This window comes from Xiphias gladius, chromosome 17, assembly GCF_016859285.1.
Source record: "Xiphias gladius isolate SHS-SW01 ecotype Sanya breed wild chromosome 17, ASM1685928v1, whole genome shotgun sequence".
In the NCBI taxonomy this organism is placed as follows: Eukaryota; Metazoa; Chordata; class Actinopteri; order Istiophoriformes; family Xiphiidae; genus Xiphias; species Xiphias gladius.
In genome coordinates this window covers 20389893-20405195 of record NC_053416.1, presented here as the reverse complement: position 1 = coordinate 20405195, position 15303 = coordinate 20389893, and the positions used below count along the sequence as shown (strand labels likewise).

Sequence of the window (15303 nt, the reverse complement as noted above, 5' to 3'; positions counted from 1 at the left end):
AGCAGCTTCTCCCAGTGTATGCTCCATAAAGCACAGCCCTCTGAGGGGTACTGGAATGTACCAAGGCAAGGTCAAGAACAAGAAAGAGGGGTGTCTTTTGCAAACATGTACAGCTTTTTGTGAACAAAGACAATGAAGCAGGTTAACAGGTTCGAAGAAAGCACTGGATGCACATGTGTGCATCAGACACCTGGTTTGTGTGGGGTATAATAACCTAGAATTGCACATCCGGGAGGTTACCTATGCTAGCAATCATATCAACTGAAAGCATACGTTGGGTTCATGTTGCATGTTAGTGACAGTAACCCTAGATGTCCTTAGTTTATTCTGTTTCAAACAGCTTAAAGATGTGTGGGTCAAACATTTGAGCCAGTTATTTTATAAAAACACAACAAAGTGAAAAGGTCTCTGTGTAGGATGTGTTCAACAAACTTTCAGTAGAGCCAAGTACTGTTACTGTATGTGACACAGTTTAGACATTACTCTAAATGAAGATTAATCATTTCACTTGGTCACACTGAACCTCCTTACTATAGTACACCTCCCACAAACACACACACACACACACACACACACACACACACACACACACACACACACACACACACACACACTCATGCAGAAATGTAGTGCTCACGTGCAGACCCAGTGCAGAAATGTGAAATGATGAATGTGAAGGGGAACTTGGCAGTTACACTTGTGGTTACATTTGAGCTATGTGAAACTGTTGAATATTAGCCTATATATGTGTGTGTGTGTGTGTTTGTGTGTGTGTGTGTGTGTGTGTGTGTGTGTGTGTGTGTGTGTGTGTGTGTGTGTGTGTGTGAGAGAGCGTAAGTGAGAGTTGGAACATTGCCAGTACAGTAGAGATGATATTTTAAATCTCTCCACAGCTGTAAAAGAATCTCTTCAAGCTGATACAGACATGTTTTCCCCCAGTATCACTGCAGGTTTATCCACTTATCTCTTCAAAAAGATACATACACTTCTCACACGTGATCACGCTGCCAACATTTTGGCATTCCCTCTTTTTAAATCCTCTCAAAACAGCTCATTTGATGACTTAATTGAAGAAGAAAAAAAAGGTCCTAGAGTCACAACACACATCGCAGTATCAATATGAACAATGTATAATTCTCTCCTGTTTTTCTGGACCTTGGTGGAGCTGAACACCCAGGTGTGTTTCTGGATGAATTGGGAAGCAAGGCAGGGTGAAATGGTGACAGACGGGCTGCAAGTGTTGGCTGAGCTCAAATGTCAAGTGACAGGACAACTGGGGGAGGTGGGGCTACAGTGCTTGGTTCATGAGGGAGGGCCTAGTCTTTGTGGCTCACAATGCAAAGCCACCACTCACTCATCTGCTCATTTCACCCATCATCGACCAATAACAAGCAGGCAGAGCTGTTGGCCCTTAGTGCACAGTTAGAGGTAGAGCCGGAGGGAGAGCTGATGAGGGGCCAGAGGAGTGTGAGAGGGAAATGGTGGAAGCACACTGCTGACAGACTTTTTTTTTTTTTTTTTTCTTACCTCTGAAGTGCCTTAGCAACAGCCCCTGATCAGTTCAAACTCTATTGGTCAGTGCTCAAACCCATGTGGGTATTTGGACCAATCAGCAGGCTTTGGTGCAGAACTAAGTGGGGAAAGCTCCACAAGCCAGAGTGTCTGCTATATGATGCCCCCTGGTGGCCCAGTAAAGGCCTACAAACTCTCTCCTGTAGTTTATCTGCTCTGTTTGGACATTTCCCAGGAGAAAAACCAAAAAGCGGTCATGCTTGGGAGCTACTGATACAGTCAGGATATAGCACATGTTTTACCATGTTGCCTATGGACTTCAGAAGTAATTATAAATATCATGCAAATGTGGGTTTAAGTTTAGTTTAATGTTACAATAAACAAAAAATAAATAAGATTAGATAAACAAGATTTCTTTTGCATTTGTTTGACTAGTAACTAATGTTCTGATGGAAGACAGCTTTGACAAAATCTGAGTGACACAATAGAAGAAAAAGAGAAAAGAAGGAGAGGCAAGAAAGGAAGAGGAGAACAGACCAGCCTGAAATTGGAAGAAAAAATGTAGACTACTTCAAAACTGAAATACATTCATTTACATAACAGAAAAGTTGTTATAACACAATACTATGTAACCTCCACTGTACAGCCTAACTGTCTGTCAGTGTAGAGTACCCCTCTCATTAAGTATTTAAAATTCTCATCAACTTGAATAATTGCTTAACAAATGTCAGTATTTTTTAAAACTAAACATGACAATGTTTGTGTTTCTTTCACTTTTTGGGCTTACAAAAGCAGCCATCTAGTTGGATTTTTTTTAAAACAGGTTAAATTTATATTTGTACGCATTTATCTTTATGGAGCAGGAACTGGGAACCAGCAACAACCAAACCTATACTGCCTCCAAGTGGGCAACATATAATGTTGCTCGATGACATACTGGATTCCATGAATGTGCAGAATATGAAGTGAACCTGCCAGGAATATTAAAATTTAAAAGCAGAGAAGAATGGGTGCTCAAAATACAGTAGAATAGGTGGAATATGTTTAAGTATGTACTACATTAACTGCCTTACTGTACGAGATACTGTGTGGCTCCAGTACCAAAATCAGCGGTTAACTTATTTAAGTTGCCATTAAATCTCACAACAGCCTCGCACACTCAGGCTTGTCTAATGGACTTGTTCAACGTCAGTCAGACATGTCTTTCAACTGACGTGTCTGTAAATTTTTACTTTGACTGACCACATTTCCAAGCCAGTCTGACAAACACAGAACAATTCAGGGATTTATAGCAGTTCTGTGTGTAAAGGACTCTGTATGAGATGTACTCTAAATCACACGCATTTACTTGACGTCTTTAATCCACCCCAAGGAACAAGCAAACAGACATGCAGGCAGGCAGTTGGATGGAGAGATGCAAATATCAACATGGTTTCAAACCTAATTTTTAGCCATGCTAGTTTTGGCTCAGGTCCTAGTGAAAGCAGTTTCCGAGGTGAATTATTTATCAGTCACATTTAAAATAGATTAACATGATCTATTATCATACAGATGATTTTGTCGCATATCTGAAAATCATAAAACCTACCCTAAAGTGCTGACAATAACTGACTGAAGAGAAGTCAAATCTGTTGCACGGCCAGTCATGAGCAGTCGTGACATTTTCTACTGCAGACCTGATGAACATGTAACTCAGCACTAGTGAAATGCTCTCCCTCCTCTACTGAAGATGAAGCAGCAGGGGGCAGCTGAGCTGGGTCTGCATCTTGGCCTGAATTTATAATTTTAATTGGTAAAAATGCTGACAGCTGAAAAATGTCTGTTCACATAACCGCATCATCAGCCCCAGCCACATAAGTTATGATTGTCATAACTCAAGATTAGTTCAGAGAGGCAAGCTGGTCCCTCGATGAATAACAACACTCAGTCACTCAAATTGACTTATTAGGGCAGTGAAAGATTGTTGCTCCAGCTAATCTGACAAACAGTCTCCATTTGCATAAGACTGAATTGAGCAGAGGGCAGTGCAGGACAGCAACGGAAACTCCATCTACTTATGCAGCACATTTTATTTGCTTTACATTTCACACTTTTAAATTAGTGGTTCCCAATCTTTTTGTCAGACGTACCGCCACAGCCCGGTCAGATGAGCTCAAGTAGCACCATCGTCACCACCAATCCTGTTCCAAATGTGTTCATCTGAATTAATTTCAAGTAGGGAAACTTACTTTTAGATAACTCTTTCACCTGTTTAGTTATTGCTTTTAGATTGTTTTTGTTTCAACTGTTTATCCAGTACTTTTAGCTATTGCAACAATTCATCTACTACTTTTATCCAAATGTTTCAACCACTCTGCTTGCTTGCTAGCTAGTTTTCATGCACCTTATAATTGGATAATTTTTTTTTTTTTTTTTTAAATCAAATCACAATTTCTGTGTTTGTTTGTTTGGTTTTTTTTTCAAATTACTTGAGCTACTCCACACAAGTGCAGACGTAGCCCCTTGTTTGGGAATCACTGATTTAGATGAAAATGTGTAATGAGGTCAAAGACACTTTGACAGGACTTCAAAACAGTGGTGGTTAGGGTGTTTAAAAAAGAAAGATACAAATAAAGAACTTGCATGAAGCTGCTATGAAGGACTAAGGACAAAAAAAAAAAAAAAAAAAAAGAGTTTCAGATGGATTAATTGCTCCGTATACAGTGAACTGCCAAAATAGGTCAAGCACCCATTTTGGCGGAACACTGAGTCATTTGCTCTGAAATACTTCTACTTCACTGAAAATGAAGTTTCATCATGTTCTATGAAGTACTTGTACTAGGTAATTTTCTTATTCTGCTTCGTCATATTCATCATTATCTTCACAATTGCTTTAAATGCAATTATTGTTCTATATTAGATTGTTGCTTGTTAAATAAAAAAAACCAACAACACTTTTCCACTGTGATCGTTTTTCCTCCTAATCTAAATAAACCCCATCTGTACAAAACCTTTTAAAATGCTTATTATCTCTGATCATTGGTAACTGTAGATTTATTTTAGTATATTTCAAGTTTAACTATTGTCTTTGATATAATATAATAGCGAGACACACATGAGCAGTTAAGCAAAGACCTTGTCTTGAAAATGTCCAGTGCTCGTAACTCGCTCTGTCACTATGTTAAACCTTCCTGCTTTATCTCTCTTTTGCCCATTGGCTTATCTGTCACTCACAGTGAGTACCATAGTACCTCTGAAGCACACTGGCCACTGTACGCCTTTTGTCCATCAGTGAGACAGATTAGACAGTTTTGCATTTTACTATTACATTGATAGCACATATCCCATTTCAGTGCCCTGTGTTCATCACACAGCAGAGAATGGGATTCTGTGAGAATGAATTCCAATTATAACTAAATGAAAGAGAAGAAAACTACTGTGCTTACGTCAGCGGAGGAAAAACATCTTGCAAGCTCGAAAGGTCTTTGCAGGGGCATGTTATTTTGGCAGGTAGATGGGGTTTTTACATTTTGTGCCAAATAGAGGCTTTACAAGTGTAGTTGTTACTAGTTGTTTAGAATAGGTGCACTGGTTATTATGAATTCCCTGCGGTACTAAGGTGAATATGTAGAATTATAACCTCATAGACAGCAGTGATCCATCTCTTGTTGTCTGACCATTTGATTGCATATCAGTATGATGATACTGGTCTCTATCACACAGGTAAAACCACAACCTCAATAAGAATGCACAGGGACAAACCGGTTAGGGTATTTTAAATCATTTGTAGTAAAAAAAAAATCATAGCTCAGAGTAATGCAATAACCTTCACATCCACGCCCACGTGTGTTGGGAGGCCTGCCTTTCGGTCACACTCTACTCGCTTTACATATCTACTCTGAGACATTTAACGCATACCTGCAAACATTTTCTGCCATTGTTCTGCAGAGGAGGCCACAGTGGGACACACTGAGGAGACGTTATTGACCATGAATACGTTAACGCCATTAGCTTTCGCTCTTTTGATCATCTGTTTTTTGCCTGTTATGTTGGCGACGGTTGTTCAAGATTTTAACCACGTAGAGAGATGCAAGGACTCCCTGTATATGGGGACACCGCCACGGGGGATCATTGACACAAAACTGAAGAAGATCTGCCAACGCTACGCAGACAAACCTCGTTATGTGACCCTGTATGACCCTAACAAGCGGATTCCAGTTTACTCAGCTTATACTTTCAAGAAAACAGAGGGAGACAGACGTGTCGACTACCCTTGGATGTATGAGCCACAGGTCAGAGACTTGTCTTTAAAATAATTTTCTCACATTTATTTTTTTCAAAACTGGCAAAAACTATCTTCATACTAGCTCTTTCATTCAATAATTCTTTCATTTTTGACCATTGTTTAACTAGGTAGTTCACACTTAAGTTAAAAATATCTTTCATAGAAGACTTGGCAGCAGCTAAAATAGGCAATAGATGTACTCGAAAGAATGGGGAGAACTCAGAGGCCTCACAGACAACTGCAGCTTTGTATTATTTCCCAGCAGATCAAAGATATACTGTAACTGCTCTTCTGTCTTTCCCAAGCTGGCAGAAGTCGATGGAAATGGAAACATGCTGCCCTTCCCCACTGGCTACCTGCACATGAAGTTTGAAGACAGCCAGGCAGTCCTGGATGACTACTCTGATGTGGTTCTTTATGAGAGAGGTCACCTGAATCCGGACCAGCACCAGTCCACCTCTCACGACCGCGCTGCCACTTACACCCTGACCAATGTGGTCCCAGAGATACGGGAGTTCAACATCGGGCCTTGGCGTCGGTATGAGGAGCAGATCCGGGTCCGTCTCAACAACTACTGCCGTGGCACTGCCTACATTGTCACCGGAGTGACCACCAGAGGCAACATGATCCGTCGCAACAACCAGGACCGCGTGGCCATCCCAGAAGATGTGTGGTCCGCTTACTGCTGCACTGACTACGACCGAAACGCACCCCACGATGTTCGCATCCGCTTCCCATCCCAAGGAGCCATGGCCAAAAATGCCAAAGAGGGCAACAGCGTTCATGAAATGCCGGTCCAGGAACTTGAGATTTTCCTGAAAAATAATATGGACGTTGACCAGAACCTTCAGCTCTTCTATGACAACTGCATCTCTCCCTCACCCCTTCCTCTTTACCTGCAACACACCATATGAAAGCTCTCCCAGTTATACCTTCTATGTGCATGTGGGTTTCTATATATTTTCATGAGTAACAGTAGAAATGTTTGTTTTTTTTGCCAGAGTACAACGATCTGATACTGTCAGAATTTTCTGTGGTGGTAATTTAGAATGTTCCTTGTAGCTGAATTATTCTCTTTAAAAGTTCTTAGAAAGTTCTTGAAGATACTAAAGGAACCTAACTTCTCTCTTCAGTAAGGCTTTCTAGATGAATATTCCCTGTCATCATTGAGACAAATTTTACTGGAGAGCGACTTTGTTGGGAGAGGAATTATGACACAAATGTGTGGGACGTTATGCAAATTGGCTCATTTAATAAAATATCCTAATTTACTGGCCTACATTGTGTTTGTGTTACTTATACTGTAGCCTATGTGAGGCATGTTTTACATAAAATACTGAATTTAGGAAGAACACAGTTTCACCAATGTTTCATTTTTGTAGTGACAAAGGTGGGGAATCACAAATGTGGTATGACACAAAGGGTCTTTCTTCAAATTCATGAGCATATGGGAGTTTCAGTGTTTGGTCAGTCATAAAAATTGGATTTGACTTTTATGGCTGTCTGATGGATTTTAGTGTCTTTAATCATTTAGTTCATCTGCCCGTAGTAAAAGTCTTTTGAATATAACAAAAGGAATTCAGAGACAGTTGCATAAATTTGTTGAAGCGTTTTTCAAGTTTTTTTTTAAATATAAAAGTTTTCAAGTTTTTTTTTAAATATAAAAGTTTTCAAGTTTTTAAATGGAGAAACCAACAGGATTTGAGGACACCAAACAAACTTACCATCTAAATGTTAACATTTAAAAGACAGTGAGAATAACATTTGGGTACCCAATGGAAAATTAAAAATATTCAACCACTAAATCTGTAAATATCATATCATAAGGAATATTTGACTTTTCACATTTTAAGAAATGTTTTTGGAGTAATCTGCTGTAAGGTTTTTGAGAATAACCTTTCTGTTTGCAGTTACAAAGAGGAAGACGCTTTCTTTCTATGGGCATTATCTGCAATCCGCCCAAACTGACCATAAGGGCAGCAAGTATTTTTATTTTATTTTTTAAATTTTATAAATAGAGTCATTTTTTGGTACAGCATGCAGACCTTTTCTATACATTATAGCTACCACACTGCCATCTAGTGAGGGGAGAATAGTATTTTCTGTGATGAGTTCTTAAAGGAAAGAAACAGAGTATCATTATCTGAAGAGGTAACTCAAAGGTAATTGGGTTGAGTGGAGAAGAAAAATGCTATGACATTACAATCTGCATCTGCCATCTAAACAATAGTGCATCTGAAGCACATTTATACATAATGAATCTGCTGAAGTTATAACAAAGATGATTAATACAGTGCACATCCACCATATGAGTTATTAGACTGGGAACTAATGACTTGCTTCTTACTGCAGCAATAATTCAAGCCAGTTATTCTACACCAAAGGTATGAATTTGGTATTTCAGCTATGAAGTCAGTTTTGGCTTTTCCCTTTTTCCTTTAGGAAATTCTGGCATATTAATCCCCAAAACTTTCTACAGTGCTTCTAAGTACAACTGCAGGCAGGTTATGCTTATTTAGCTGATCAGTCTTTGTTGTTTCGCCAAGGTAATTATCTGTAGGTTACCTGGGATATTCATAATCCCAAAGATGTATCAGAAAAAAAAATGATCAATTGATCATGGGGTAAACTGTGACTTTGAAGAGGTAAAAAGAGATGTAATGTGGTCTTAAAGTACTTATTTACCAGTGCTAACACAGAAATAAATATACAGTTGTATTTCGAGGTTTGGCCACCTCGTGGCAAAATACATAATTAGTTCATTTTTGATGTTCAAGTCAGGGGACTGTTAGGGCTGTTCCAAAAGCTTGGGCTTGGGTTTCTGGTGGTAGTACATGGTGGATTTGGAGGTTTGCTTTGGATCATTGTCCTGTTGTAGAAACCAGCCTTCTTTCAGTTTCACTTTCCTGACTGAACACGTGACTTTTGCATCCACAATCTGCTGCTATTTAGTGGAACCCATTCTTCCCTCTGTCCGTGTAGTGTTTCTTGTGCCACTGGCTGCCACACAATCCAAAAGTAGAATATTTCCACGCCCATGCTTAACAGATATCAAGGTGCTCTTTTCATCAAATGCTGCTCCTCTTCCCCTCCGAACACACCAAACCTTTGGGTGGAGTTGGTGTTAGATTCCAAGGCTCCGGAGAAGATTCTGTGAGAAGAGAAGTCTGTTTCCCTGTTGATATGTATTTCCCCTTACCTTATCCCTAATGCTAACCTGTTAACTTCACCTGTCTGCAGCACTTGTTCCCAAAATGACATTGGCGTATCCAGATGTTGCTTTGCACACTCCAGACATTGATATAAAAAGTTACAATAACATTCTAAGAGAGGCTTTTTTTAAATATCAGTTTGCTTCGTGGGGGGTATTAATGTCTTTTCACCTCAAAAATCAACATAATATGTTATTTGCCCAAGGGTGCCCAAACTTTTGAATACAACTGTATCTTTGGCAAAAAAAAGTGTTGTTATTTCCACATCAGTGCTTGAATGAATGGATGGCTGTACATCAACATTTTTTCCCCCCAACAGGACCAGTATATCAGTCCGCTCCAGTATATTTGCTGTAATACTGATTTATTGTGTACAACAGCTGAATAAACACAGATCCGAGGACGGCTCCCCTAAAAAGAGTTTTGCTGCCAAGTTATTTTAGGCTTTGAAATGAAAATCCTTTAAATAACTGAAATACCGTACCGAATGAAAACCAGTTTTTGTGTTGCTTTGAAGAAATACATTTTGTGATAAATACTACAGTAGATGCTGGATAGCAACGACCTAGGGAAAAAAAAACAGTTTGGGATGTTCTCCTGCCTATACCAGATACACTGAGGAGACACATACCATAGTTGCTTGCAAAATTTCTATTAGTGGTCATGACTATATCATAGTCAGGGATCACTACGTCCTTTTTAAAGTAGCCTTACTTTAATGTATATGCCCTGTTCTTGGTGTTAGCTGTTCTCTCTTGACAGCCACATCGATTGCTTCTGTCTTAAAAAAAAACAAACAAAAAAAACAAAAACAACAATCATCACTTCCTTGAAATTAATATTCTATGTTTTAGTACTGACAGGTAATTCAGTTACTATTGTGATGTGAGCAGCCGCTTTCGCCAGCAACAGTGGGAAGTACTTTAACAAATAAAAGTTCGTCTATCCGCACTATATGCTACCAAATAGTAAATCCACAAACTTAGCAACTAAGCTAACTAGCTGGTGAAACAAGTTGAATACAGCAGTTGATTGTTTTCCCCAGGACTTGGTGGAGACCAAACCAAAGCTAAAAGATATGTGAATATTGGACTTATATTCAGCAGGTGGCTTAAGTTGCTCTGCTCCATATATCGGTTAGTTTTTTTTAAAATAAACAACTGGATGCTAAAATGATAGCCAAACAGTCTCTATCTACTTTTTCTCCTGCCTCCAAGTGGCCAAAATACGTAATACAACTTTATTATCAGATCTGACCATGTGACAAAACTGAAGAACAGTAATGGCAAATCATTTGTTTAAGAATGTCTTTTAATGTTTTCCAGTTCAGATACACAACATACAGTGTGTAATAGCCTCTATTTGAAATAGAAATATTAACTTTAATTCTTTCAACCCCTTCTGGACATTTATACTCTCTTACAGTATTTTGAGCTTCAAGCAGGCTACTGAATCAGACTAAATGAAACAGACAAACAGGTGCAAGCCTTCACTTTACCATTCCAGCGTTTAATGTTGTAATAAGAAGGTATCTAGATTCTTGTAATGCTTTTTTTTCTTTTGTCCCTTACTTTAAGCCAACATCAAAACTGTAGTGTAAACATGTAAACTTGGTGAGTGTGCTTCCATTACCTGTTGGCTGTCCATACTTTTATTTTTTTTAAAAAGAAAAAAAAAAGAAAAAAACAAAAAAACCAACCAAACAAAAAAAAAAAAGCCAAAACAAAACAACTGTATTTGTCTTGCTGTTTTTGGAAGTGTGGGAAACTCAAACTCACATCAAATAGCTGGGTCAATAATCCCATATACAGAATGTGCAGACAAAATTGCAAAAGGTAGGCAAACAACCACCATGATTAGATTATAACCACCATGAGTCTCAAATAAGACCAAAAGAGTACAAAGGATTTCACAACCTTCCAGTTCAGGGTTATATTGTATGACAATGGTCAAGACAATGTGAGACACTAACAATTAAATCCAACAGCATCACAAGTAAAATGTCTTGATTTGTGGTTTGTTTTGAGCACATTTGAACCATCCGCCCTATCTTGTTTTTCTGCCTCATTTCTCGAATCAACCCATATTTCCCCTTCCTTCGTCTGTTCTCTGCATCTGTTCTCTAGCTTTTAAACCAATACAAGGACTCATTTAGGGCAAAAGCTTCCTCCATGATTGATGGGATAGAGTGCCAGGTGTGTACGGTATGCTTCAGACAGCCATATATGCAGTAAGAGCATTTTTGATCACCATAACATCCAGGCTAACCTGAGCCAGAAGCATTCCATTTCATGTTTATGTTGACCTCGACTATGTTGTGGTTTTTTGAAAAAATTATTCACATATGTTAACAGATGTATCCATGTGCCCACAACCTATTGAATTTGCCCCTTGAGATTTAGGAAATAAAGGAGAATCAAACACACACGAGTGCTAAAATCATGTAAGTCATCTAAACTTGCACCTGTTGTCACAAAGAAAAAGATCCGGCCAATCACTCAAACCAAACAACAAACATAATATTTACAAATTCCAGTTTGTTCTCTTACACTTAAAAAATGTACAGTTTGTTTCATGTGTTGGTTTTTGTTCTTTTGTCCTCGCAGCTCTCTCCAGTCCAGTGTGGGATGGCAGTCTGGCTCCAGAGTGTTGTTATCCTCAGCAGACAGGATATAGAACATTACAAGGAGGGGGAATTGATCCCGCCCGCCTTGCTTTTGTGGTATATGGTGTATGAGTAATGTCTGTCATTAAAGATTTTTTTTTTAAAATCAGGTTTTTCGAATGCATCCTCTGCACGTTGACAGATTATACTGTAGTTGATGAGCTTTTTCCTAGTCATCATTGAATCACTGTTGGCTTTTGTCCAGTGTTGTCCTAATGCCACAGGGTTTTTTCAGAATTGTCCAGAGTGCGACCCGTCTCTGTGCTGAATTGTGCGAAATATGTGAAATGCGCATACAAGGCTTTCTCACCTTTTGACCGTCATAAATATATCTCATCTTTTCTCCCGCCTTGCAGAAGGGAGAATCATAAAACAAAAAAAGAGCAGACGAAAAGATAACTGTCAGGCAGTCTTCAAACACTTGAAGCATGTGGTTTATGTCAGTCACAGACAAAAACCTTATTTAGACTATTCATGTAAAGTTTTTTTTTTGTAACTTAAAAAAGTGCTATCTTCAGGTGGGATTGAGAGACAGTGACTGTGCAAACTTCACAGAGAAACAGAGCAAAATAGAGGGGGGAAAGAAAAACGGCTTTCATCCGTCTTTCTGGTAGTTTTGCAGCACAGCCTCAGTGTTAGGAAATGAAAAAAATAAAGAGGAAATATTTACTCTTTGTTGTAATCGTAGTTTTACACAATATTCATCTTTTAATACTTTAATACCTTTTGAAGTGCCACAAAGTGCAGTTGATATTAAAATAGAAAATGAAAATGATTTTCAAAAAAAAAAAATCAAAAAAAAAATCATCGAAGAACAAGGCAAATCATCAAAATGACAAACAAACTTCTCTGTCCACACTCTTTAGGAAAAAAACACCATGCAAATATCCCAGACAGTAAAGTAGTTAATAAAACTTTATATTCTTCTTTTTTAAAAGAGGGTATATTGATTCGATCTGATTTCCCTTTAAGGAAGGGACCAGCCACAGTGCAACATTGAGTGTAATTTAAAAAAAAAAGTGTGTGGATCAAAAAGAAAGATGAAGAGGGTTGGCACTTTTTATGATGGTAATTCCTTTTGTAAGATACAGTCAGGACGGACCTCTCCAGGCAGTCCACTGGACGCCAGTGAAAGAGGACCTTTATCACAGTACTTGGCACCAAGAATGCTGGTAAAAACGAGATATCAGAATATCTTTTTTTTTTTTCATTCATATCCTTACAATTTATTAATAATACATCATTTACATTTGTGTTTTTGTATAAAAGACTCCAAAAGGAAAAAAGAGTCTAGAAGTGATTGTGAGAAAGAGGAAAGAATTGGAGATGAAAATGGATTATGTCAATGGTTTAATAAAAAGAGCTACAAGGGAAGATGTAGAGCGATAGAGATAGAGCGTGAGGCAGCAAAAAGAGTGAAGCAGTTAAATGAGCTGAGATGGTCATACAGACAGAGAGATAATGAGTGAGAAACAAATAAAGTAATGGACATGATTAGAGCCAGTGTGGCGGAGATGCAGCGAGTTCTAATGGGCAGCCTGGATTCCAGGTTGCATCCCACAGACTGAGTATGATTCAGTTATTTCCTGTACCGCCCATCAGTTGAAGCCCCAATCTGGAAATGTTCTGAGAGCATCAGTTCTGAGTATACAGATTTTTAAAAAAAAAGAACTTCTGATGGCATTTAGGTTGCATCCTAACTGAAAACAGGTACATACGTTTGTGAGTAGAAGAAATTAAGCTTTCAAATAAATAAAAAAAACTCATGCTTAGCTGTCAAATAGTGTTGATCCTTGTACTCCCAGTCCTGTCAGTACATTTTCACATGAAACAAAATTCTCCAAAATCAGAACACAGAGACAGCTGTTGGGACATAGTGTTCAACACAGGGTGCCAAACTTCACTTCCAGATTGGGCCTTTAAAGCTGCAATTTGTAAGTTTCAAGAAATGACTGCTTTATGACAGCCAGCTTGTTGGAGCATATGTTGCCGCATACAAAGCTGCTAACTACTGTAATATCTTTTCACTAAACGAATAAAAATGAATATTTGTATTCTATGTTAAACTTAGTTTTACACTGACACAAGAGCACATGCGCGAAACAACCAAGCTACACATAAGATGCCTGACTGATCCTGATTAGCTCGATACCTCTTTGAGAGAGAGCTACAAGCTTAAAGCTGCGTTTTTGGTGGCCCGACAAAGCAACAGATATTGACAGAGCTTTAACGGGGCAAAATAGAATGTATCTATGATGACAGGCTTTTGGCAAAGGAGCTTTTTTTTAATCGACTCCTTGATTTATGATTACATTTTAGAGGTATTTCACTGCTTAAAATCTTACAAACTGCAGCTTTATTTGAGGGCTTAATGAGAAAAGACAAAGATATACTGAAGAAGAATAGAGGGTGGAGAGAGTGAACTTGTATGGAGCAGTTTGTGTGGTGTGTCTCTGTAAGCCCAGAGTGGGGTAGCAGAGGTTGTGCCTGGTCCTATACACGGGTGGTGGAGTGTTGATGGGGCAGGGCATTGTTGCTGTGGCTGGGGACAGGTGTAGTGGAGGGAGCCGGGACGGGGGGATACGTGTTGAAGGGGTGGAGGGGCTGCATGCTGCTGATGGTGCTGGGGATCATGGTGATGGTATTTGCTGTCATCAGTGGCACATCCTCCGGTGCTCGCCGCAGGGCCAGTGTGTAGTCAGGCGGGCACACGGGGGGCCGCAGAGGCTCTAGGTCGCCATGGACGCCGCGGGACGGGAGGGGTGTGCCGTGCTCCAGCTCCACTCTTTGCTGCTTCATCTGCAGCGACATTAGCTCCTCCTCCTGGCTCAGTGCCAGGTCATTGTGCGGCGGGGCCCCTACGACTCCCATGCCAACACCCATGCCCATTGTCGTGCCTCGTTGTGGGGAGAGTCGGCGGTGGCGTCTCTGCATGAGTTCATGGCGCTTATCCCGTTTGTAGTAAAGCGCAGCAAAGGCCAGCACATTCAGGAAAAGAAGCGAGGCGCCCACAGCTACGGTCACACTCAGCTCGGTGGAGTAGTCCCTAGTCTCACTGGGGAAGGGAGAATAGCGGGGTGTCTCTGAACCATCAGGCTCAGGATCAGGAGGGTAGGTGGAGATTACAGGGTGTCGTGTGGAGCGGGCACCGGGGCTGTGAGGGCCCTTCCTGCGGTTGGTGCCTCCGGGCGGCAGTCGAGTTGTGAAGGAGCTAATGATTTCCTCGCGGAGGCTGTGCAGATGCGGCACCAGCTCTAGCCAGAAGGCCACCTTGTTAGCCCGGTAGTTGTCTCTGACACGAGGCTTCAGGCCGATATGCAAGTACTGCTTGTCTTTGGAGCTAAACTTGGTCCAGATGACCTCTTCAAAGCGGTTGGGCTTGGTGTGGATGAAGGTTGTGTCCTGAGGAACTGGTAAGTTAGGATCCCTGGAAGAGGGAAATAAGAGAATCAGAATACTTTCTTTCTGTTAAGAGCAATTAACTACTAATAAATTAGTAACTGAGCATTACCTGTGACTTCAATAATCTAATATACCGAAACATGGCAGCTGATGCACTATTTGAGGTGAGCAACTGAGCAGATATCTGCTGTGGAATTTCGATGTAAGAATGTTCAGAAAGAACGGGTATTTTGAAATCTCAGCAGTTT

General features: G+C 39.9%; 2 protein-coding genes across 3 annotated transcripts in view; one reads left to right on the top strand and one right to left on the bottom strand.

Annotated features, from left to right (window-relative positions):
• Positions 1 to 5456: 5456 nt before the first annotated feature.
• LOC120802997 (endonuclease domain-containing 1 protein) lies at positions 5457 to 6964 on the top strand. Its single transcript, XM_040151239.1, has 2 exons — positions 5457 to 5783; positions 6082 to 6964. The coding sequence occupies exons 1-2, from the start codon at positions 5481 to 5483 to the stop codon at positions 6688 to 6690; spliced, it is 912 nt and encodes a 303-aa protein (XP_040007173.1). The 5' UTR covers positions 5457 to 5480; the 3' UTR covers positions 6691 to 6964.
• A 5531-nt stretch (positions 6965 to 12495) lies between these two features.
• nlgn2b (neuroligin 2b) overlaps positions 12496 to 15303 on the bottom strand; it is a 59070-nt gene continuing 56262 nt past the window's right edge. For both annotated transcript variants that reach the window (XM_040151370.1, XM_040151371.1), the window contains one exon: positions 12496 to 15080. In XM_040151370.1, the coding sequence (XP_040007304.1) occupies positions 14147 to 15080 (934 nt within the window). In that variant the 3' untranslated portion in view covers positions 12496 to 14146. The remainder of the gene's footprint in view (positions 15081 to 15303) is intronic.